General features: G+C 39.2%; 1 protein-coding gene across 2 annotated transcripts in view; it reads right to left on the bottom strand.

The window, feature by feature from the left end:
* Tbce (Tubulin-binding cofactor E) overlaps nucleotides 1–26,914 on the bottom strand; it is a 90,468-nt gene that overhangs the window by 15,188 nt on the left and 48,366 nt on the right. Inside the window, exons 10-13 of one of the 2 annotated variants that reach the window (XM_071689874.1) lie at nucleotides 22,067–22,235; nucleotides 15,655–15,881; nucleotides 10,972–11,096; nucleotides 146–2,876 (exon numbers count right to left, since the gene is read on the bottom strand). In XM_071689874.1, the coding sequence (XP_071545975.1) occupies nucleotides 11,001–11,096; nucleotides 15,655–15,881; nucleotides 22,067–22,235 (492 nt within the window). In that variant the 3' untranslated portion in view covers nucleotides 146–2,876; nucleotides 10,972–11,000. Of the gene's footprint in view, nucleotides 1–145; nucleotides 2,877–10,971; nucleotides 11,097–15,654; nucleotides 15,882–22,066; nucleotides 22,236–26,914 lie in introns of those variants that run through there. The other variant, XM_071689875.1, reaches the window with a different exon arrangement.

Here is a 26,914-nt window from a genome sequence, read left to right as displayed (position 1 = left end):
GGGGCAAGGTAGCGACAGGAAAGGACGAAGGCAAGCAAATATGAATATGTACAGGTGTCTGCATGTAATGTCTGTGTATGTGTATGTATATGTATGTATATGATGATATGCATATGTATGTATATGTGTGAAAGAATGGTATATGGTGTGGGAGGTAAGTTCCTAGAAGCGATGAAAAGTTTTTATCGAGGACATAAGGTATTTTTGTACGAATAAGAAGAGAGGAAAATGATTGGTTCCAAGTGAATGTCAGTCTGTGGCGGGGGTGCGTGATGTCTCCATGGTTGTTTAATTTGTTTATGGATGGGGTTGTTAGGGAGGTGAATGCGAGAGTTTTGGAGATAGGGGCAAGTATGCAGTCTTTTGTGGAGCAGAGGGCTTGGGAAGTGAGTCAGTTGTTCTTCGCTGATGATACAGTGCTGGCGGCTCATTCAGGTAAGAAACTGCAAAAGCTAATGACTGAGAATGGTAAAGTGTGTGAAAGAAGAAAGCTGAGGATAAATATGAATAAGAGCAAGGTTATTAGGTTCAGTAGGGTTGAGGGACAAGTAAATTGGGAGGTAAGTTTGAATGGAGAAAAACTGGAGGAAGTGAAGTATTTTAGATATCTGGGAGTGGATATGGCAGCGGATGGAACCATGAAAGCAGAAGTGAGTCACACGGTGGAGGAGGAGGTTCTGAGAGCATTAAAGAATGTGTGGAGAACATTATCTCGGAGAGCAAAATTGGGTATGTTTGAAGGAATAGTGGTTCCAATAATGTTATATGGTTGCGAGGCATAGGGTTGTGCGGATAAGGGTGGATATGTTGGATATGAGATGTTTGAGGACAATATGTGGTGTGAGGTGATTTGATTGAGTAAGTAATGAAAGGGGTAAGAGAGATGTGTGGTAATAAAAAGAGTGTGGTTGAGAGAGCAGAAGAGGGTGTCCTAAAATGGTTTGGGCCATAGAGAGAATGAAAGAAGAAGGATTGACAGAGGATACATGTGTCAGAGGTGGAGGGAACGAAGAGAAGTGGTAGACCAAATCGGAGGTGGAAGGATGGAGTGAAAAAGATTTTGAGTGATCGCGGCCTGAACATACAAGAGGGTGAAAGGTGTGCAAGAAATAGAGTGAATTGGAACAATGTGGTATACCGGGGTCAACGTGCTGTCAGTGGATTGAACCAAGACATGAGAAACGTCTGGGGTAAACCATGGAAAGTTTTGTGGGGCCTGGGTGTGGAAAGGGAGCTGTGGTTTCAGTGCATTACACATGACAGCTAGAGACTATGTAAACGAATGTGGCCTTTGTTGTCTTTTCCTAGTGCTACCTCGTACATATGCGGGGGGAAGGGGGTGCCATTTTCATGTGCGGCTAGGTGGCGGTGGGAATGGATGAAGGCAGCATGTATGAATTTGTACATGTATGTATACTTTGAAATGTATAGGTATGTATATGTGCGTGTGTGGGCATTTATGTTTATAAATGTGTATGTGGGTGGATTGGGCAATTCTTTTGTCTGTTTCCTTGTACTACCTCGCTAATGTGGGAGACAGTGACAAAGTGTAATAATTAATATATTAACATATTTTTTATTCTTTTTTATTTTGCTTTGTCACTGTCTCCCATGTTAGCGAGGTAGCGCAAGGAAACAGACGAAAGAATGGCCCAACCCACCCACATACACACGTATATACATACACGTCCACACACGCAAATATACATACCTATACATCTCAACATATACATATATATATACACACACAGACATATACATATATACACATGCACATAATTCATACTGTCTGCCTTTAATCATTCCCATCGCCAACCCACCACACATGAAATAACAACCCCCTCCCCCGCATATGCGTGAAGTAGCGCTAGGAAAAGACAACAAAGGCCACATTCGTTCACACTCAGTCTCTAGCTGTCATGTATAATGCACTGAAACCACAGCTCCCTTTCCACATCCAGGCCCCACAGATCTTTCCATGGTTTACCCCAGATGCTTCACACGCCCTGATTCAATCCATTGACAGCACGTCGACCCAGGTATACCACATTGTTCCAATTCACTCTATTCCTTGTGTGCCTTTTACCCTCCTGCATGTTTAGGCCCCGATCACTCAAAATCTTTTTCACTCCATCTTTCCACCTCCAATTTGGTCTCCCACTTCTCCTCGTTCCCTCCACCTCCGACACATATATCCTCTTGGTCAATCTTTCCTCACTCATTCTCTCCATGTGCCCAAACCATTTCAAAACACCCTCTTCTGCTCTCTCAACCACGCTCTTTTTATTTCCACAGATCTCTCTTACCCTTACGTTACTTACTCGATCAAACCACCTCACACCACACATTGTCCTCAAACATCTCATTTCCATTACATCCATCCTCCTGCGCACAACTCTATCCATAGCCCACGCCTCGCAACCATACAACATTGTTGGAACCACTATTCCTTCAAACATACCCATTTTTGCTTTCCGAGATAATGTTCTCGACTTCCACACATTCTTCAAGGCTCCCAGGATTTTCGCCCCCTCCCCCACCCTATGATCCACTTCCGCTTCCATGGTTCCATCCGCTGCCAGATCCACTCCCAGATATCTAAAATACTTTACTTCCTCCAGTTTTGCTCCATTCAAACTTACCTCCCAATTGACTTGATCCATATATATATATGTGTGTGTGTGTGTGTGTAACTGTGATGTTTCCAAATATAATTATTACTAGTAAACCATATGAGGGCATTAGAGGCTATTTTTATACTTCCTTGTTCCTGCTTTACAATCATACCCTACACTGACCACCTGCATTGATGCTTAATGAGGCAATCTCTCTTTATGTGCGACAGGAGTACACCTTAAAAGCTGCTTCACACCTATCTGAAATCAAAAGAGGGCTTTTAAACTTGACAAATATATGAGAAGTATTGGAATACATTATTAACTTCCCACATAATTTTCTGAAGTTAGATTCAAATCAAGAAACTTCTATTATGTAAATTAAATACACTATGAATCACCACAAGGTTTTTTTTTCCCAATTGTGGTGAATGAAAACATCTAAAGAATGCATGGAGAAGTTCTCCTTTCATAAGCATCTTAGGCTGTCCATTTTTTCTTCCTTAATAGAATCTTTCTGAATTCTTTTCTGCTATGCTGCCAAAGTGAAATAACACTTTTCTCTCACCTCCCCAGTGAAACCAATCATTCCCCTTATAAAGCAACTCTCAATTAACCTTTAGTTCTCACTTGCATCCTGCCCACCAAATGAAAGCATTATACTGAAGGATACATCCTCTTTTCTTAGCCTTGATATCAAAAGAAAATAGATGTTATCATGAAAAAAAAATACAATTTCAAAAAGCATTCGAGCTTTACCAGGAATCAGCTGATCTCTACTTAAAAAATTTCATTAGGTATACAAAGAAATCTCTATGACACCTATCCCTAAAGTTTTATGTGGTTAGGAATTCTAAGATTATGCTGCATAATCATGATTACATAGTTACTGAAATCTTTTGATCCCCATAAACTTTATTTCAGTTTTCCAGATGGGATGTTCTTTCACAGTTGCACTGGCATTTTGCCCCATGTGCAGTCCTAATATCAATATGTTTAACAGTTTGATATCTGACAACTCTGGTAATGCTCACTTAAATCAAAATTATGGCGTCAAGCATTTCAGATATATTTCAGTGGTCTCTGCTAGAATTCTACAGAACTCAAAAGTCATTCTATATACATACATAAATACATATAGAAAGGGTCCCATTATATGTTGCTCCACCATACATTATTTTGCATAAATGTCACTTTCATGTCTCCAGGGAGATAGTGCCAGGAAAACAGGCAAAAAAGGCCACATTAATTCACACTCTGTCTCTCGCTGTCATGTGTAATGCACAAAAACCACAGCTCCCTATCCACATCCAGTCCCCACACACCTTTCCATGGTTTACCCCAGACGTTTCACATGCCTTGGTTCAGTGCACTGACAGCACGTCAATCCCGGTATATCACATTGTTCCAATTTACTCTATTCCTTGCAAGCCTCTCACTCTCTTGTATAATCAGGCCCTGATCACTCAAAATCTTTTTCACTCCATCTTTCCACCTCCAATTTGGTATCCCGCTTCTCCTTGTTCCCTCCACCTCTGACACATATCCTCTGTCAATCTTTCCTCACTCAATCTCTCCATATGTCCAAACCATTTCAATACACCCTCTTCTGCTCTCTCAACCACACTCTTTTTATTTTCACACATCTCTCTTACCCTTTCATTACTTACTCAATCGAACCACTTCACACCACATATTGTCCTCAAACATGTCATTTCCAACACATCCAATCTCCTCTGTACAACCCAAGCTAGCCCATGCGTCACAACCATATAATATTATTGGAACTACTATTCCTTCAGACATACCCATTTTTTCTCTCTGAGATAACATTCTCTCCTTCCAAACATTCTTTACTGCTCCCAGAACCCTCGCCCAGTGACTCACTTCTGCTTCCATGGTTCCATTCGCTGCTAAGTCCACTCCCAGATATCTAAAACACTTTACTTCCTCCAATTTTTCTCCATTCAAACTTACATCCAAATTCACTTGTCCTTCAACCCTACAGAACCTAATATTATTACCTTGCTCTTATTCACATTTACTCTCAACTTTCTCCTTTCACACACTTTTCCAAACTTAGTCATCAACTTCTGAGTTTCTCACTCGAATCAGCCACCAAAGCTATATCATTGGCAAAAAACAACTGACTCACTTCCCAAGCCCTCTCATCCACAACAGACAGCATACTCACTCCTCTCTCCAAAACTCTTGCATTTAGCTCCCTAACCACCCCATCCATAAACAAATCAAAGAACCATGGGGACATCACACACCCCTGCTGCAAACCAACATTCAGTGGGAACCAATCACTCTCCTCTCTTCCTACTCGCACACATGCCTTACATCATTGGTAAAAACTTTTCACTGCTTCTAGCAGCTTACCTACCACACCATATACTCATAATACCTTCCACAAAGCATCTCCATGAACCTTATCATATGCCTTCTCCAGATCCATAAATGCTACAAACAAATCCATCTGCTTTTCTAAGAATGTCTCACAACATTCTTCAAAGCAATCACCCGATCCACACATCCTCTACCACTTCTGAAGCCACAATGCTCCTCCCCAATCTGATGTTCTGTACATGCCCTCACCCTCTCAATCAATACCCTCCCATATAATTTCCCAGGAATATTCAACAAACTTATACCTCTGTAATTTGAAAATTCACCTTTATCCCCTTTGCCTTTGTACATTGGCACTATGTATGCATTATGCCAATCCTCGGGCACTTCACCATGAACCATACATACACTGAATACACTTACCAACCAATCAAGAACACAGTCACCCCCTTTTGTAATAAATTCCTCTGCAATACCATCCAAACCTGCTGCCTTGCTGGCATTCATCTTCTGCAAAGCTTTCACTACCTCTTCTCTTTTTACCAAACCATTTTCCCTGACCCTCTCATTTCACACACCACCTTGACTAAAAGACCCTATATCTGCCACTCTATCATCAAACACATTCAACTAACCTTCAAAATACTCACTCCATCTCCTTCTCACTTCACCACTACTTGTTATTACCTCCCCATTAGCCCCCTTCACTGATGTTCCTATTTGTTCTCTTGTCTTACACACTATATTTACCTCCTTCCAAAACATCTTTTTTATTCTTCCTAGAATTTAATGATACTCTCTCACCCCAACTCTCATTAGCCCTTTTTTGCCTCTTGCACCTTTCTCTTGACCTCCTGCCTCTTTCTTTTATACATCTCCCACTCATTTGCACTACTTCACCGCTAAAATCATCCAAACACCTCTCTCTTCTCTTTCACTAACAATCTTACCTCTTCATCCCACCACTCACTATCCTTTCTAATCTGCCCACCTCCCACCTTTCTTATGCCACAGGCATCTTTTGCACAAGCCATCACTGCTTCCCTAAATACATCCCATGCCTCCCCCACTCCCCTTACCTCATTTGCTCTCACCTTTTGCCATTCTGCACTCAATCTCTCCTGGTACCTCCTCACACAAGTCTCCTTTCCAAGCTCACTTACTCTCACCACTCTCTTCACCCCAACATTCTCTCTTCTTTTCTGAAAACCTCTACAAATCTTCACCCTTGCCTCTGCGAGATAATGATCAGACATCCCTCCAGTTGCCCCTCTCAGCACATTAACATCCAAAAGTCTCTCTTTCACACACCTATCAATTTTCACCTAATCCAATAACGCTCTCTGGCCATCTCTCCTACTTACATACGTATACTTATGTATATCTCTCTTTTTAAACCAGGTATTCCCAATCACCAGTCCTTTTTCAGCACATAAATCTAAAAGCTCTTCACCATTTTCATTTACATCACTGAACACCCCATGTACACCAATAATACCCTCAACTGCCACATTACTCACCTTTGCATCTAAAGTACTCATCACTATAACCTGGTCTCGTGTATCAAAGCTGCTAACACACTCACTCAGCTGCTTCCAAAACACTTGCCTCTCATGATCTTTCCTCTCATGCCCAGGTGCATAGGCACCAATAACCACCCATCTCTCTCCATCCACTTTCAGTTTTACTAACATCAATCTGTAGTTTAATTTCTTACACTATCACATACTCCCACAACTTCTGCTGCAGGTGTAGTGCTACTCCTTCCTTTGCTCTTGTCCTCTCACCAACCCCTGACTTTACTTCCAAGACATTCCCAAACTACTCTTCCCCTTTACCCTTGAGCTTAGTTTCACTCAGAGCCAAAACATCCAGGTTCCTTTCCTCAAACATACTACCTATCTCTCCTTTTTCTCATCTTGGTTACATCTACACACATTTAGACACCCAATATGAGCCTTCTAGGAGGATGAGCACTCCCCGCATGACTCCTATTTCCCCTTTTAGAAAGTTAAAATACAAAATAACTTGTATACATTTCCATTTTCACTCTACACACCCTGCCAAATTCCCAATCCCTAGTAAATCCAAGCTACAACTTTTAAACCTCTCTACAATCTCCCTCTTTTTATTCTCCACAGTCATCCCATTCACATTCAGCACAATCACCCTAAATAAGTTGCTGGTCATGTTATAATCAATCGTGGCATTTTAGGTGGAGATGAAATTCAGATTTCACATGAAAATAATGTTTTGCACCTACCAAAAAAACTTGATCTCTGCTTACAAAAGAAGATAAATGCAGCAACAAATATTAGAATTACATAAGGCCTGAAAAACTTGATGGGGAGGGTACATCACAGTTGACATCATCATGAGAAGGGACATCAGAGGAAGATGAGGGATCAGAAGTGGGTCCTCTAGGGATGAGGAGGCATTCTGCTGGATGGCTTTTTTAAATGTTTCCTCCAGAGTCATCTGCTTCATTAACAATGGTTTTTGTCTTAGATGTCTCTCTCTGATTTTATAAACTGACATGATTTCTTGTTCTGTTATGAATGCATGCTGCTCTAGTCCTTCAATAAGTCCATCACACATTTTCACTATGTTGTCTATAAGAACTTTTTCTGCAGTGTTAACAAAGTCATCTTCATTATCTCTATTATCATGATCACCTTCATTCAAAACCATTTCAGCTATTTCAGATACCCATAGGGGTATCTGCTGGCATTTTTGACATTTTCAACATATCTTTGTACAAGAGAGCAGAGAATAAACAAAAAACAGTGAGTAATGCACGTAGGTCTGGCAGTGACAATGGTTTACAACAAACTGGCGCCAACAGAGCATCAGAGCCCAGCATGGGCAAGTGAGGTCAGGAGTGGAAATTTTCCACTTGTAATGTCATGTCGCCGCTCAAAAAGTTTCAGATTTTGGAGCATTTTGGATTAGTCCTGTATAAGAACAGGACAAGAATCAAATGCTTTGTTTAATCACGTTAAAATTATGACCATTGCATGGACTGGAGTAATTCTAATTCAGTTATGAACTGTAGCTCCTTCACCATGAGAAATATCATTGAATCTTCTATCATTAAATACACAAAAGAATTGTAACATTGATATCAGTGAAGGTCTATACAGACTGGATAGCTCTGTTGTACACAAAATTTATTAACAGTTTCCTTCCCTGTCCACATAATAACATTTTATGACAGGCATGATGCCAGACCCGAACACCACCATCCAATAACACTTGTTTCCCAATGGTGTCTTAGCTACGTCTCTTCCTTGTAAATCAATTGAGTGCTCTACGTCTTCTATCTCATTCTTGTATCTCCCCTGACAATGTGATCATTACATGAAGGTGCACATGAGAACATATGTTTCATTTTCCTTGTGGTTATCAGCAAATACTAGATCACACACACTACTCTGACCTCTTGCAACACATACATATTCATACTTACTCGCTTTTATCCATTTCCAGTGCCTCACCACCCCACAGGAAACAGCATCACCAACCCCCAAGTCAGTGAAGTAGCGCAGGACACAAATGAAGAAAGGCCACATCCACTCGCATCCATTCTCTCAATGTCATGAGTAATGAAACAAAACCACAGCTCCCTATCTACATCTAGGTCCCACAGACCTTTCTGTGGTTTACCCCAGACATTTCACATGCCCTGGTTCAGTGCAGGGATGAAAAAGAGGGCAAGTGAGAGTTGGAGGTGAGCGAGCATCAAAAAACTTTAGGGTGAATAAAACAGATGTTTTGGAGGGAAGTAAATTATGTGCAAAAACAAAAGAGCAAACAGGTACATCAGTGAATAAAAGCAAGGTCATTAAGTTCAGCAGGGTTAAGGGACACATTAGTAGGGGGTGTCTGAATGAAGCAGAGGTGGCTTTTCTTCTTTTGTTCCTTGCACTACCTTGCTAACTTGGGAAATGCTAATTATGAAAAAATTAAAAATATATAAATATCCACCCTTCTCTGCATATCCTCATCTAAAGCCAACAACTCACATTCATACAACACTGCTGGTACTACCATACCTTCAAACATAGCCATTTTCATCCTCCCAGATAATGTTCTCTGTTCCACACATTCTTCACTGCTTCTAGAACCTCCCCCTCACCCACCCTATGACTAACTTCTGCTTCCATGGTATTTAAAATGCTTCAAAACATTTTCCTCCCAGTTTTCTCCATTCAACCTGACACCCCCAGCTAACCTCTCCCTTTCAACTTCCTTCTTTCATACACTCTACCAACTAGTCACCAACTTCCGCAGTTTTTCATCCAAATCTCCCACCAGTGCTGAGTCACCAGCAAACAACAAATGACTAACTTTCCCCTCATCCCCTACAGATTGCATACACACCACTCTCTCCAAGACTCTTGCATTTTGCATTTACCACTCTCCCCACCTCATCCACGAATAAATCAATCAGCTATGGTGCCATCACACACACACCTGCAACAGACCAACTTTCATTTGGAGCCACTCATTCTCTTCTCTACCTACTCTTACACATGCCTTACACCCTTGATAAAACTTCACTGCTTCCAGGAGCTTTCTTCCCACACCATATATTCTTAAGACCTTCCATAAGGCATCTCTATCAACTCTATCATAAGATTTCTCAGGATGCATAAATGCCACATACATATCCTTCTGTTTCTCCAAATACTTCTCACATACATTGTGTACAAGAAGCACCTGATTCGCACATCTTGTGCCACCTCTAAAACCACATTGTTCCTCCCCAATATGATGCTCTGTTCATGCCTTCACCCTTCAATCACCACTCTTCCACACATCTTACGAGATATACTAAAAAAAATCTTGTGCTTCTATCGTCTGAACACCCATCTTTGCCCTCCTTGCCTCAATAAAGTGGCACTATACTTGCAATCCACCAATCCTCATGTACCTACCCATGATCCATGCATACAATGAAAGTCTTAATTAACCAATTAACAACACAGTCACCCTCTTTCTTAAGAAATTCAACATCATCATCATCCACTCCAGCCATCTTCTCACATTTCATCTCATGTAAGGCTTTCACCATCTCTTTCTCTAAACTAAACTCCTTCCCATGTTTATCTCACTTCACATTCCTCCATTTACCCAAACACCTTACATCTAACACCATATCATCAAACAACTTCTACAGTCCTTCCGAAAACTTACTTCATCTCACCTCATCACTACCTGCTAACACTTCCTCATTTGCCTCCTTCACCGATGCTCCAATTTGTTCTCTTGTTTTTATCACAATGTTAACCTCCTTCCATAACATCTTATTCTTCACATACTGCCCCAACCCAAGCCCCCTACATCAGTCACCCTATCATCAAACACATTCTACAATCCTTCATAATACTCCATCTCCTCTCATATCACTACATGTTACCACTTTCCCTTTTGCCCCCTTCACCAGTGTTCTTGTATGTTCTCTTGTTTTTTGCACATAATTAACCTCCAATCAAACATTTTCTCATTCTCAGTAAAGTTTACTGATACTCATCCCAACTTTCATTTGCTCTCTTTTTTAACCCCTGCACCTTCCTCTTGAGCTCCTGCCACTTTCTCAGTAACATTCCTAATTATCTGAACTCCTTCCCTTAAGTAACATCCAAATGCTTCACTATTCTCTTTCAGTAGCAACTTTACTTCTTTTTCCCCTACTACTCACTACCCTTAATAATAAGGAGTTCATTAAACCACCAGCAGCCATAGTCAACTGATTACTGATGTTCATAATGGTTGGGATGGGGCTGTAATTTGGCAGCCTGTATAAGCTCAGGCAGGCTTGATTAAAGATGGGAATAAGTGAAGCTATTGATCTTTTAATGTGCTTCCCTACTCTCTAAATCCAAATCCTGAAACTGGGCTAGGTGCCTTGAAAATTTTTAATATATTATAATCATATATATACAATTCATTTACTTCAAAAAAACAACAGAAATACCCATACTGATGAGTATATACTTACATAGCATTGCTGTTAAGTGGAAGCCCATTTTACCATCTAACAAGAAGTGTATCACCCGTGCCTATGGAATAGTATGACATTTCCTGCATGTCGTTGTCCATTGGAATTTCAAATTTCTCTCCATCCTGAAATTTGAAAGATACAATCATACTTCAAAATTTCCATACACTGTTTTTCATCTCACTCAGTGCTTGTTTTATGATGAAAGGCAAATTGGCCCCTTTACATTCTGAAACATGGTGCTGATTCGCCAACAAAGGAATGAATCTTTCTGTATCAACTTGCAAGTATGCCTTACTTGAAAGCAAGATGTAAGTGAGAAGGACCATGAACAGGTCACCTCTACCTATTTATCTATTTATACTTTTGATTCCTATTCCCAATTCAAATCCCCTCAAAGGGATGGCCACGGAAGTAGAGTCTCCATAATTAGTGAACTCCAGTGCTGCTTCTTAGACTTAAGTGCCTCATCCTTAACAGGCCACTGGCAGAGGGCAACTCTAGCATTTGCATTGGCTCCTAATGTTCCTAGTGGCTACTTCTGCCTAATGCTCCTGCCCAAGTGTTCCTACAAACGTCTGCCTACTGCTCTGACCATTTTGCCAAAATGCAGGGCTAGCACACAGTGCTCACTGGAGGAAAATACAGAATAACTAAGAATGAGTTGAGAGTTAAGTGTTGTCATCTTATGTATGACATGGAGAGATTGGATGTTTGTAGAAAGACAGCCAGTAGTCCATGTGTGGGTGAGACAGAAAGGAAAACAGCTACCTGGGTCAGAGAGGGCAACGTGACAACCACTGATGTGCTGAATTACTACGCAGCCATAATTAACCCTCCCGATACCTATGTGGGTAGTACTGGTAATACATCTCCCTGGTCACTGGCTGCCTACCAACTACTACTTACTAAACAGATCACAGATGCCGACAATGCACATTCTGCCAGCCAGTCTCTTTATAATTGAAATCCCTCATTACCATCTCTGAGAACTGCATGTTTTACTGTTTCATGTAACACCCAACTAGTTCCTTTAGTGCCATCATTGTACTGTATTAAGAATATGAGCTTCTTGATTTTTATGAAAGTGTACCTGTAGTATGAGTACTGACTACGATGAACTTTTAACATGTTGGGATTGTCTGCATGGCCCAGCATATGGATAGTGTTTCCAGTTCATTACCCACTATCACTGAATGAATCTGCATTTCTAGTACTGGTACACCACCAAATTTTCAGCAACTGATGGTTCGGCACCTTTAGTCTGGACAAAATTATGTAAGGGGACTTGAAATTACCGCAGCCACCAGAATAGTTTACTTGGAGGCCACAGATAGCGTTATGTGTGGGGCTCGCTTATTTACATTCTTTACACTGCACTTGTTGGTGATACCAAAATTCTGTGAGATTCTTAGCTTAATTTGCTTAAATTTGACCACAGATATGGCTTCTAAGACATATGTGATTGTAAGTCATGGTGTCAAACGTAAACACCAGTCCATATCAATCCAAGAATAAGCAGAACTGTTGAAAAAAAATGGACCATGCTGTTTTGGTGCGTAAGCTGTGTGACATCTACAGTATCAGTTCATTAACTGTTTATGATATAGAGAAGCAAAGGGAAAAAATATTGAAATTCTATGCAGACAGCAGTTCCAAGAAGCAAATGATGATTAGAAGAACTAAGAAAGATGGTAAGAGTACTGAGCACAATCAATGGTTTCAACAGCATTGGAGTGATGGAGTGGACTCATCAGGCAGCATGGTAATGGACCAGGCTAAGTTGTTCCATAAAGAAATTAAATTACAACAAAAGCGTGACTATAGTGAAGGATGGCTTTAAAAAGCGGTCTGCAAACCACGAAGGAGCTGCCAAGTATGTGGATGAATTTGTGAAACTCATAGCTGACGAGCACCTCAGTCCTGAATAGGTGTATAATGGAGACAAAACTGCATTATTCTGGAAATGCACACCTAGGAAAAAACTAACAAGATGAAGAAGACCCCATAGGATTCAAACAATCTAAGGACAGACTTACCATCTTAGGGTGCTCAAACATCTAATATTTGTTTAATTTAAATTTCTAGCAGTCCATGGTATACTTCAGACACACAGAAGATGTATAATTAGTGGATTAGAGGCGTGTTGATGAATTATCATTACGTGACCACTGTTGGTCCGGCAAATTGGTTAATCCGGCAATGCTATGGAACCAAAGTGCTGGAAAATCAGTGGTGTACCTGCACTGCATGCTAACCTAAAGGTTAATTATAACTAAATACTGTACTAATGTATGATCTAATACTTCCTAGTTTCTTGGCATACAGCACAGATGACCAACCCATGCACATAAATATTAAATGTTATGTAAATAGGACATGAGACTGACCTGACGTCTGGAGTCTATCCATAAGAACAGGTGATTAAGGCAAGGTTAAGGCTTTGCCACATGCAGTCAACTCACTCAAAAACTGCTAGCACTATTTACTATTTCTCAAAATGGAAGTAATTTGGTAAACTATAGCAATAAGAAAATAAAAAAGTATATCATAACACCAGGTTTTACACTATAAATGCAGGAACCACACATCTAATATCTGACTTCATTCTATAAATTCTGGAAATAACATCAAATTCATCACATTTCTGTGTCAGAATTATCAAACTTTTTTGAAATCAAACACAGCCTGGTTGAAAGAATTTTGTCAACTGTCAAGTAGAGAGCAGCTAGAATAGGGTGCTTCCATTTAAAGGTGGGACACTAGCCAATGTGGAATTTTGTTAAGCATGTTAAAGCTGAGCTACTAACACCTTACAGATTTCATAATAAGTGGACCCCTTATACTATGTTTTTTCAAATTTTGAAATTTGTCTAAAATGGGACCTGAAGGATTTCAAAGTTTAAAGCACTATCAGGCTCATAAAAACTCAGGGACATGACTAAAGTTCCTCATGCATGTCCTAATCTGATCTAACTCCACTTGAGATAGGCAAGAGGTTAGCCTTTACTTGGGAGGGTAGTTTTTAAAACTACTGACTCATCACTTCCTCAGTAGCTTGCCCATCTAGAAACCTTGTTTGATCTACAAACAACCAACATTGTCTAGCAACACCCATTCTCATAAACTGCCACATCCATATAACATTACTGGCTACTGACATTACACAGTTCTACTGGACATTCATGATTATATTAGACCACCATTTACCCTTAAACATGCTCTACTTTCATCTAAAATTTCCAAAGATACATATCTATTCATGTGGTTTCTTATAATCTAAATATAAAGCAATTCTGTATCGTCAATAGACTTCAGTTTCTGCCTCCAAAAACTGGTAGTTTGTGTGTCTCTCTCATCAATTATCTACCTGTCTATCTATATCTCTGATACCCGTTCCCAACAGGAAGTCCCTCAAGAGGGTGGCTATGGCAATGGAGTCTCCATAATTAGTGAACTCCAGTGCTGCTTCTTAGTCTTTAGTGCCTCATCCTTAACAGGCCACTGGCAGAGTGTAACTCTAGCACAGTGTTTGCAAAGGCCCTTCCTATTATTCCTAATGACCACTTCTACCTAATGCTCCTGCCTAATGTTCCTACTTACTACTTCTAATATTCCTGTTCTCATTAATTACATCATACAATACCTGGCAAACCACAGGGTCACATGTATACTCTTGGCCAGGGACAACTTGAGGTGGACCATTGCTAAGTCTGTCTCTTTACCTAGACTGCTAAGCTTTGGATCTCTTTATCTTCTCATACGATTCTTCTCATGACCTGCCTCTTTTTAAAAGGCACGTTTCCCCACCTCCTTGAAAATTCTTCAAAATATCTTCTCCTTTTCTTCATACTTCTCTTTTCCCTTTTCCTAATTTTACATTTCATTCAAGGCCTGGCCTCACTTAGGACTTTCACCAGTGAATGAAGTCTATACCATGGCTGGGGAAACTTTATATCCAAAATATCTTCCACAACCATCCAAAGTTAAAAAACAAACCTAACCTACACACAAACACACACACACTTACTTTTGTAATCTTCCTTATTCCTCAGCATCTATGGATTCTGTAATCCTTACCACAATTACAACCTTTCTATACGTCTGACTCACACTATAAGAAAACATTACAAAATCTCCATGCCTCACTCCAACTCCCTTTCCCTTTATATATCCGACTTCATAGTTTTCTGGCACACTTCCAGTCTCTTCCAACCAAGTGCTGTCTTAGCTCAACTTTTCAGCTCATTCCCTCTCCATCCATATCTCTCATTCTTCATTTTCTCATGCATTTCTTACGATATACTGCAGCTGTTATTCCTTTTTTCTTTTTATAACTATCTGTTCCTTTTTACAGAGCCTCTCTAAATTCTATCATTGATAAGCTAGACCATTACCTATCATCAAATCATTACTTTGCATGGCCTCCACAGTAAGCTGTTCTAGTTTATGCCAATAACTGGATAAGCAGAAAATATCTTACAATACTTAAATATCATTATTGCTGCAAACATATCTCCTTCTATTTGGATCTTTTATGTTTCACACATAGAGGTCTCCCTTTTAAAAATAAAGATCACAAATTTTTCGATGAGCACTTCCTACATATCTAAGCTTTACTACAGTAGACCAAAAGGTCCAGGACACAACTCAATGACTCTGACACAGCGTATATAAACTCACCCTACTGGCGTAATAACTAAGCTTTACATGGGCAGCAGGGTTGATTTTGAGATGTCGTTTTATCATCATTTTCACTTTGGCCAGTTTTGTTGATGGTAAAAATGACTTAAAGCAGGGTTCTCTCTCATCATCATCCGGAGTTATAATCTTTAATTCAATTTTGAGATACTTGAGCTTCTGACTTTTCTGGTTATTGTAGAGGGTTTCATCCACAGGTGTGCCATGAACTGTGAACACATACAGATTTGGGTAAGAGAGCACAGCCTGGTATCATTTAACACATGTCTGTACAGAGATAACATTTGTCTTCACAGAAAACATGTCTTTTGATTTGGAGCATGCTGATGAGGGTTAGACTTCTATCACTTGGTCATAACATACTTCCTAATGTTCTAATGTTCAAGAAACAGCAGCAACACAAAATTTTCTTTAAATAAATCTATAAGTTAATCTGACTGTTAAACAAAGCAGAGTTACAGGAACCAGTTAAAAGCCATACATCTGTCCATCATGGAGGAGAAAAGAGTAAAGGGTGACTTTATCACAACCTTTTAATTTTCAAAATAGTTTGATGACATCAACATTGAACTGCTCTTTAAAAGATGCAATCATAATTGTAAATTAAACAAGTCACATTAGAAAAGATGTAAAAACTTCAGTAACACTTTACAATGCTTCTTTTTCATAAATCTTTGAAGATCTAATGTCAAAAGTCACACAGATTATGCATACTCACCCTTGCCTAAAGTCTACAGCATTTCCTTTTTCTGAACAATCACAAGCCCAATGTTCTTCCTTTTCCTTACTACTAATGCCACTATACTTATTACTGAAATTTAATTCTTGTCGGACACCATTATATAGGTTGTACCTTTCTACTCCAGTACTCTGTGGTCTGCCATGTTTTGAATCTCGCACCATTAGTTTATGGATCAGCCACCAGGATGGCACTGTTAGCAAGTTAGCAGCACTAAGGCACCAAACTCTGTTTACACTACAGCCAAGGTAATCAAGAGAAGATGGTGCTAGTGCTAATAAGCCTAAGCATTAATCATTATCTATGCATGGAGAGGTACAGTTGCCGGAAAAAGGATTAAGGAACTTCTGTAAACACTTTGTGTAAGTACTATGAGATCAGATCGTCAACTGCGTATGAGAAACAAAAGGAGATTTTTAATTTTTTTGCTGAAATGAAAGAAAAGTTTAAGTTCCAGAAAACTTTGAAATTAGGCAGTATACTTATAAAGTGGTCTAAGCTCCAACATAGTGAAGGTGTAAGAATTTCTGGGTAGATGGTTACCGAGCAGGCCAAATTTTTCATGGAAAATCAAAGCTGACTATGACTGAATACTTGTAAGGATGTTTACACAAGATTAAGTGGAGACGGAATTTCAGCACATAGTGTGTGGATGAACTTGCACAGCTAGTGGCAGTGGAAAACTTAGCCCCAAAACAAGTGCATTATGCTGACGAATCTGCCCTGTATTGGCATCGTACGCCAAGAAAAACCCTTGCCCAAGGTATCAAGGAGTCTCCATCCGGGGATAAGAATTCCAAAGATAGTGTAACAATTCTTGGCTGCACCAATGCAGCAAAAACACATAAAAACAAGCTGATGGTAACTCTTTTTATGTTAGCTGATACGGCTCAGGCAGATGAGGCCGTAATCAAGGCTATCTCATCAATTATATGAAGATACAGCGCTGGTGGTTGATTCGGGTGAGAAACTGCAGAGGGCGGTGACAGTTTGGTAAAGTGTGTGAAAGAAGAAAGCTGAGAGTAAATGTGAATAAGAGCAAGGTTATTAGGTACAGTAGGGTTGAGGGAGGAGGTGAAAGTTCTGGGAGCGTTGAAAAATGTGTGGAAGTCGAGAATGTTATCTTGGAAAGGAAAGCAAAAATGGGTATATTTGAAGGAATAGTGGTTCCAACAATGTTATATGGTTGTAGGCGTGGGCTATAGATAGAGTTATGCAGAGGAGGATGGATGTGCTGGAAATGAGATGTTTGAGGACAATATGTGGTGTGAGGTGGTTTGATCTAGTAAGTAATGAAAGGGTAAGAGAGATGTGTGGTAATAAAAAGAGTGTGGTTGAGAGAGTAGAAGAGGGTGTTTTGAAATGGTTTGGTCACATGGAGAGAATGAGTGAGGAAAGATTGACAAAGAGGATATATGTGTCAGAGGTGGAGGGAATGAGAAGTAGTAGACCAAATTGGAGGTGGAAAGATGGAGTGAAAAAGATTTTGAGTGATCAGGGCCTGAACATGCAGGAGGGTAAAAGGCGTGCAAGGAATAGAGTGAATTGGAACGCTGTGGTATACTGGGTGTCGACGTGCTGTCAATGGATTGAACCAGGGCATGTGAAGCGTCTGGGGTAAACCATGGAAAGTTTTGTGAGGCCTGGATGTGGAAAGGGAGCTGTGGTTTTGGTGCATTATTACATTCATTCATTTATATCATTCATTATGTAAATGATTTATATTATTCATTTTATCACTGGTGGCTGATTAGGGTGAGAAACTGCAGAAGCTGGTGACAGAGTTTAGTAAACTGTGTGAAAGAAGAAAGCTGAGAGTAAATGTGAATAAGAGCATGGTTATTAGGTACAGTAGGGTTGAGGGACAAGTCAATTGGGAGGTAAGTTTGAATAGAGAAAAACTGGAGGAAGTGGAGTGTTTTAGGTATCTCGGAGTGGATATGGCAGCAGACGGAACCATGCATGGAAAAGGAAGTGTGTCACAGGGTAGGGGAGAGGGTGAAGGTTCTGGGAGCACTGAAGAATGTGTGGAAGGTGAAAACATTATCTCGGAAAGCAAAAATGGGAATGTTTGAAGGAAGAGTGGTTCTAAAAATGTTATATGGTTGCAAAGTGTGGGCTATAGATAGGGTTGTGCGGAAGAGGGTGGATGTGTTGGAAATGAGATGTTTGAGGACAATATGACTTGTGAGGTGGTTTGATCGAGTAAGTAATGAAAGGGTAAGAGAAATGAGTGGTAATAAAAAGAGTGTGGTTGACAGGGCAGAAGAGGGTGTATTGAAATGGGTTAGTCACATGGATAGAATGAGTGAGGAAAGATTGACAAAGAGGATATATGTGTCAGAGGTGGAGGGAACGAGAAGAAGTGGGATACCAAATTGGAGGTAGAAGGATGGAGTGAAAAAGATTTTGAAGAAGTGTGGTAATAAAAAGTGTGTGGTTGAGAGAGCAGAAGAAGGTGTATTGAAATGGTTTGGACATATGGAGAGAATGAGTGAAGAAAGATTGACAAAGGATATATGTGTCAGAGGTGAAGGGAACAAGAAGTGGGAGACCAACTTGGAGGTGGCAGGATGGAGTGAAAATGATTTTGAGCGATCAGGGCCTGAACATACATTAGAGTGAAAGGCGTGCAAGGAATAGAGTGAATTGGAACAAATGTGGTATACCAGGGTCGACATGCTGTCAATGGACTGAACCACAGCATGTGAAAAGTCTGGGGTAAACCATGGAAAGGTCTGAGGGGCCTAGACGTGGAAAGGGAGTTGTGGTTTCAGTGCATTACACATGACAGCTAGAGACTGAGTGTGAACGAATGTGGCCTTTTTTGTTTATTTTCCTGGTGCTACCACGTTGAAGCAGGGGGTAGCGATGCTGTTTCCTGTGGGGCATGGTTGCACCAGGAATGGATGAAGGCAAGCAAGTATGAATATGTACATGTGTAGCAACAAGAAGTGATGACAAAGTAAAAAACAGGGAATGGAAAGAAGGAGGGAAAAAAAAGAGTACCTTTCCACTAATACCCACAAGATTTTGCCAGAATGGAAGAGCTAGCATGTGAACTCACTGCAGATCTTACTTGTTTAATGATACTGTTCCTCCGCCACTACTCCTCAGTAATCATAAATTTGAGGTTCATCTAGGAATGCTCATGTTTCTAATGTAATCTCCCATGATTTTCTCCAAGACCCTTGCATATTTTCATTTCCTTTTAGCATATCCTCAGGAATTACTCCCAACTTGAAAATTCTGAATCTTCCTAGCTGAGACATTTTCAGATTTACAGTATTACACTCTATGCCTTCTATATGCTGTCAGGCATATATCATCATATATTTCTCCCTTTTTCTTGTTAGACTGTTGAGTTCAATTTTTTGTAGCCTCTTGTGGTAGTTCATATATATGCTCCAGACCACAAACTTTACTTGTGAAGGTTTCCTGTATTCTAAATTGTTTCTTTCCACCTGTTTAACTGAAAACCAAACAACAAAGCAGTGTTTTATTTTGATCTTTATATTTCCATTCAACACCTTCATCATCAGCTTTCCACGGCTTGTTGAGAAAGTTCAGATTAATCAATCAATTAATAATTACCAAAGAACAAATTTCTACGGAAGAGATCTGGTGTTACCCTGGACCTTTCCAATGGCTCCTACAGCCTATGGCTGCACTACTTCCAGTTGCAAGGAAATATAGACTCCTTTGTAGAGAGAAGCTCTTTGGCGAGACTGTATTCCCAAGGATACAGCCTCACCAAAGGTGATTTTTCACTTGTGATATAACCTCAAGCAGGTTTAGGCTAGTGACGTGAGAAAGTTCAAATTATCATGCCATTCATTATCTGGCTTGAGAGAACTATCATGAATGAAAGTTTTTCATTCATAATGACTCCCAGGTCTTTGACATATTCTTCCATCCCCATTCTTTCCCTTTACAACTTTTGCAGGAAGGTGTCACACTGAATTTATTTGTTCCATGATATATTTGCTCAAATTTCTCCTCATTACATTCAACTAGGTCCACATGTAGTTTTTCTTGGTCCTCTTTTGTACCAACTGTTTCACTTACTCTTGCCTCAGCTGCCAAATACATGACTATACTCTCGCTTACATCTATTTATAGAGTACTGGCTGATACCATCTCTTATGGTAAACCCAAAAATATAGTTTCCTTCATCAGACATGGCTCCACTTGCAAACCCTGAATTTTCTACTGTATTGTAAACTCTAATCCATTTCCTAATTTTCCCATAATGTTTTGTCTTGCCACTTTTTCCAATAAAACTCCAGAGGGAGAGGAATGAGGAAGAACAAAAGCATAAGAAAAGAAAAGACGATGAGAAAGGGCAGAAAGGAAATGAAAAGTAGGGATGGGCAAAAGGTCTCTTATGAATGAAAAGAAAGTGGGAGCAGTGAAGGAAAAGGAGGGTATGTACAGACAGGGGTTGGGAGATCAAACACTGAAGCAAAAGGAACAGAAGGAGTAAAAAAGATAGACAAATATCTAGATGAAAACCTGAGGAAAAATGAAAACCTGAGGAAAAAGAGAAAAAAAAAGGAAGAAAAGGAAAAAAAGAGCTATGTGAAGATAAAGAATAAAGGATGAGGCAGAAGGATGAAATGATGACAAAGGAAAGGAGAGAAAGGAAAGGAAGAGAAAAGGTAAAAAGGCAAACATGACAAGAAAAGGAAAAGGAAAAGGAAAAGGAGGAGATGGGAAGAGCAGAAGACAGGAATTGTGAGATTAATATACATAGCATAACATGCTGTTCAATAAAATGACAGTATTCCTTCAGTATCTAAAAGACAATACTGAATTTTGATATCAAGATTTAAGATATATCCATGAACAACTGTGGCAAACTTTCCAAGATATGATGAAGCAGCAGAAACTTAATGAAAAGAAACCAAGATCCTCCCTAAGCCTTAATTTCGTCACTGTTTCAAGGGATGTGACATAATGTGGGCAAGAAAGCATGTGGAAAAGAAAAGATCATTTGCTAGTGATGATATCTGCTAACAATCTGATATTGAAATTATATGGGAAGGTAAGGATGAAATGAGAATATACTATATTTCCTAGCAAAAAAAAGGCAGAATAAAAAAAATGTACTGTGTAGGTATGTATATTTGCGTGTGTGGACGTATGTATATACATGTGTATGGGGGGGGGGCCATTTCTTTCGTCTGTTTCCTTGCGCTACCTCGCAAACGCGGGAGACAGCGACAAAGTATAATAAAAAAAAAAATAATAAAAAAAAATGTAGGAGCTGTGTGGCACAGTGGTATATGTTTATTCATACTGACATTTGAGGTAAATGCCACCCATTGGCAACCAATATACCTACATGGATCCATATCAATCACATTTAACCCACTTCAATCAACCAAACAATTGCAGAAGGGAAGCCTTAGGAAGACATCTTCATTTGTATAAGTTAATGTTTTTCCTATCACTCTATTTCCATCAAATAACATCATATAATCTACCATCTATGATGATCCTATACATTAAGGTAAAAGGACAGTGATAGTACATGCAGCAGATAAACACATTAAGTAGGAAGAACTCTTAACGGGTACAGAATGACCAAAGAATAAACTCTTCTAACAAACTTATTTCATGTGCTCTATGAATTCATCACTATCACTTTACCTTTCACCAGCTGAAGATATGTGGGATGTTTAGAGATGAAGTCTTCTGTCAGTTCACTACAGTCATCCTCCTTGCCCCCACTACTGTAGTATTCACTGCTAAATGACTTGAGGTAAAACAATTCGCAGTCTTTCCTCTCCTTCTCCGTTAATCTGGTCCGATTTAGCACCTAAAAAGATATGTCCAAAAAATCTGGGCTGTTTTCTTTGATCTTTAAAAGTCAGCAATCATGTACACAAAAAAGTCACACACAAAAAAGCCGGTGAACATGGGAACAGAATGAAGATCAAAAATAGTATTGTAAGAGTAATTATAATGAAGCCTAAAAACATTCATGCGGTCTTCCTAAATTACCAAGAAAAACCTTTTTGCTAAGAAACAGAGCACATGAAAATGAAAGGGATCAAACAAATCATTCACAACTATACCTCATAACTTTCATATGATAACCACAGATTCATTTGCGATAAAAACATTGTAGATACAACAAAAGGACTACAGAAAATGTATCTTACACTTAGTAAAAATTACAGGAGATTTTGGAGTATACAACCATTTCTCTCACTATGGTAGAAATTCAAAAACAATTCAGATAGTGCTATACTTGAAGAGGGTTAAACCCTCTAACCTCTTACAAAAATGGGAAGAATTCACAAGAATTCTCATTCTTTTACAACCAAACACCCAGTGATGTCTCACTTTTAACAAAGAGATCCCTTGACCATTCAGTGACCATCTGGGAAATGACATTATCGAGGGCTCAAGTTGCTCGACTGCCTTCCTCGTCTGTCACTCTGTCCTAAATATAATCCTGTTGCAGAGATGGTTCCGCCCTTTGTTATTTTCTCCTGAACATAATCCTGTAACAGAGATATAGGTTCCTAACCTTTTGCAGAACACCATAATAACCTTTTCCTTTTCCACAATCGATTGAGACTTTTGACAACCATGCAAAATGCCCAAATGGACTGGTCATGGGAGTCTAAAAACCAATTAAATTTTCCCTTACTCTCATGACACTTACTGCAAGTGGATCTGAATAAAGCTCATCCTTTATACCCTTAAAACAAGTGTCCTCTGCCTCTATTTGTAAATCCTCAATGACATTCCTTGGGAGAATATCACCCCATCCATTATACCTTCTTGGATGATCTCTGACTGAAGTAAAACCAAAGCTAAACATATGGGATTTCTGAACTCACCAGTGAAAAGCTGGGGAAAATGACATTCTAATAAGAGTGCTTCCTGCCAGAGTATTATTGTGGTTAGGCTTTAATACACAATGCTGTTTAAGTCTAGAATACAGATATCCCCACATTTACATCCTTAGAAAATGAAACAAGTAAAACCTGAGTAGTGGAACCAATTTTACCATAAGACACAATGTGATGGAGTTTCTATGGTAGATTTCTCATGATAATTTTTGCATCAAAGTATTAAAAATATGGTAGAGTATAAAAACATTATGAATTTAAGCATATAAACAAGAAATAAAGTGCAAAAAATTGTATATACATATAATGTAAATAAAACCTACCGATAATGGATGTAGATTTTGCATGATGAGTCTGTATGGAGTAATAAGGGCATAGTGCAGTTATGCTTGAAAAGATCTAGCATTGCTTGGCCCTTTCTCTACTAATGGGAGTTTGAACAGTTTGTCCAGAAATGGAAAAACACTTTACCTTTCTGCTATATGACCATCATACTTACTGGAATGTTATGCTGAATCTGATCTTCAATCCAGATTGTGTTTACCTGCATCAAAGCAACTAAAAATATCTAACTTTACGTAAACGCTTTTCTTCTTGAGAGATGTACAAGACAATTGGGCACTTTCCTCATAATAGTTAAGGGTTTGAAGAACTTATGCAGCTTTAGGAGCTTTTTTAAATTTCCTTTTCTTCTCAGCATAATTTTAATTTGTATTTTCATGGCAGATGTAGGCACAAAATGCTGTATGCTGATATAACAAATAGCAGTGACTATATATAAGAGGATGATGGTGGCCTTTAACTAAAGGCCTGTTCTCTCCCATTAGTTTAGTAAGTGTGTCTTCCAGATAATGTCTCACTGAAAAGAGATAAGACTCCTCTATCCTGATGGGTATTCCCTAAAGGGGGTGACTGGAGCCTTAAAAGAAAATGAAGAAAAGAAAAAAAAAATCATAACTGGTGAAAATCAGAGCCATTTCTTAGCCTTTTGGTGCCTCACCCATAAAATGGCAATGGCAGAGAGAAACTAGCACAGTGTTTCCAAAGTCTCCTACCTAATGTTCCTTCTGACTACTTCTACCTAATGTTCCTAACATTTTGCCAAAAGGCAGAGCTAGCACACAGCACTTACTTCAGAAAAATCTTGAGCTACGAAGAATAAGTTGCAAGAGTTATTATGTGAAAGAACAGATTATATGTTTGTGGACAGAATATCTCTACTAAACAAATTTGCATATCATTCTGATGTAAAACCAACACTTTGTGTCTTAAGGATAATCTATCATCAGAGAAATCCAGAACAGAATCCATACTAATCAAGTCCGACAACAAAACAGCATCAAATTATCTCATACGCTTATCAAGAATTTTAGCTACTGTCATTTGCTTTAAGTTCTGAGCCACCTTCTCCACAGACAATACAAAGATCATTATAACTGACAATCTAGCCCTTGCTCATCTGTCATCTCTTTTAGCATCAAGGTTAGTTCAAACAAGTATCTCTAAATATCTCATAAATGCAAGAGCTAACATAACTTCCTGCACATCATCAAAAGCAACTTATGGAGCCAAAATTTTCATGAATAACAGACAGACTGAATCAATTTTTGAATGAAAACATCTGCCAAGGCTGTCTAGCACTGAATCCTTGGTTATTGGCCTCAAAACTTTCTGTATAAAATTTTTAGTAGTAATCCCTAATCGACCCATAATCTACCTTCTGAATAAAACAAAACCAGCTTGTGATGGATCCCATGAAAAAAGGGGAGGCCTCAAAACTAAATGCCTTAGGATTCCCAACATATCTAGATATACCCATGTCTAGATATACCCATATCTAAACATTTCAAAGCCGTCTATATCCTCATCAACCTTTACCTCTACCTTAAATCTTATATTGATAACCACTGGATGGAGTGTCATAAAACACAGAATCCAACCCATCAAAGACAACAGAGTGCCTTCAGTCTTGATCTCTCTCCTTGAAAGTTTGCAACTAACCCCTGCTTGATGGAATTTTCTTCCATACTTCCCTATTTTGTACTGCTCTAAGTGAGTAATCAGGATAATGCTTTCCATATTACTTAAACAGAATCAGAATGTTACAAAACACAGCCTCTACTTTAATCATACCCTCTCTTAATTCCTGTTGATTCCTGCTGAACACCATAGTAATAAATATGGGAGGGTTTGGTGGCAGAAAGACATACATACTACTATTCAGTAATCAAGATATGCAATGAGTGCTAAGCACTAGCCATAGCCTTTTAGCAAAATCTCTTTGTAGACAAACCAGACAGTGACTTTTTACTATCTGCCCACATACCAAAACTGCCACATAGTTATAAAATATCTAGTAACATTGCATAGTTGCCTGTTTCTGTATACAAAAATACGTTTAAGTCATTTATGTGAGCAGAGTTTAAAGGAAAACTTAAATAGAAAATATACATACAAAGGCAAAGGGGATAAGAGTGAGTGCTCAAATTACAGAGGTATAAGTTTGTTGAGTATTCCTGGTAAATTATATGGGAGGGTATTGATTGAGAGGGTGAAGGCATGTACAGAGCATCAGATTGGGGAAGAGCAGTGTGGTTTCAGAAGTGGTAGAGGATGTGTGGATCAGGTGTTTGCTTTGAAGAATGTATGTGAGAAATACTTAGAAAAGCAAATGGATTTGTATGTAGCATTTATGGATCTGGAGAAGGCATATGATAGAGTTGATAGAGATGCTCTGTGGAAGGTATTAAGAATATATGGTGTGGGAGGCAAGTTGTTAGAAGCAGTGAAAAGTTTTTATCGAGGATGTAAGGCATGTGTACGTGTAGGAAGAAAGGAAAGTGATTGGTTCTCAGTGAATGTAGGTTTGCGGCAGGGGTGTGTGATGTCTCCATGGTTGTTTAATTTGTTTATGGATGGGGTTGTTAGGGAGGTAAATGCAAGAGTTTTGGAAAGAGGGGCAAGTATGAAGTCTGTTGGGGATGAGAGAGCTTGGGAAGTGAGTCAGTTGTTGTTCGCTGATGATACAGCGCTGGTGGCTGATTCATGTGAGAAACTGCAGAAGCTGGTGACTGAGTTTGGAAAAGTGTGTGGAAGAAGAAAGTTAAGAGTAAATGTGAATAAAGCAAGTTATTAGTCACAATTTGACGTCAATCAATTGGATTATATTGATAACAAAGTGGAGAGGAAGTGTCTTAAAACACGGGATGAACCACGAGGGCAACAGAAGTGGGTGGTCAGGTTGACTCTCTCCTTGAAAGTTGAACTAACTACTCGAAGCAATGGATGATTTTTTCAAGATACTTTCCACAATTTTGTATGTTCGAAGGTGAGTATGGATAATGTTTGCGCATATTATTGACTGGAATAGAATGTTTGAGACAAGTGCCGTCGTATTTAATCATAGCACTTAATGTAAGAGATTGCTGAAATAGTAAGAAAAGAGGTGTTGAGGGTTTGGTTGGCAGAATAGAATTACATAGATATATTTCAGTAAACAAGATAGGCAATGGAGTGGAAAGCATGAGAAGATTTTTATGCAAACATCTGAGTGTAGAAAGACAGGAAACAGGTGACTTTACGATCTGCCCAATACCAAACGTGCCACATGTTGATAAAAATTAATCTAGTAACT

This window comes from Panulirus ornatus, chromosome 47 (genome assembly GCF_036320965.1).
Source record: "Panulirus ornatus isolate Po-2019 chromosome 47, ASM3632096v1, whole genome shotgun sequence".
Classification (NCBI taxonomy): Eukaryota; Metazoa; Arthropoda; class Malacostraca; order Decapoda; family Palinuridae; genus Panulirus; species Panulirus ornatus.
This window is presented reverse-complemented; position numbering and strand designations above follow the sequence as displayed.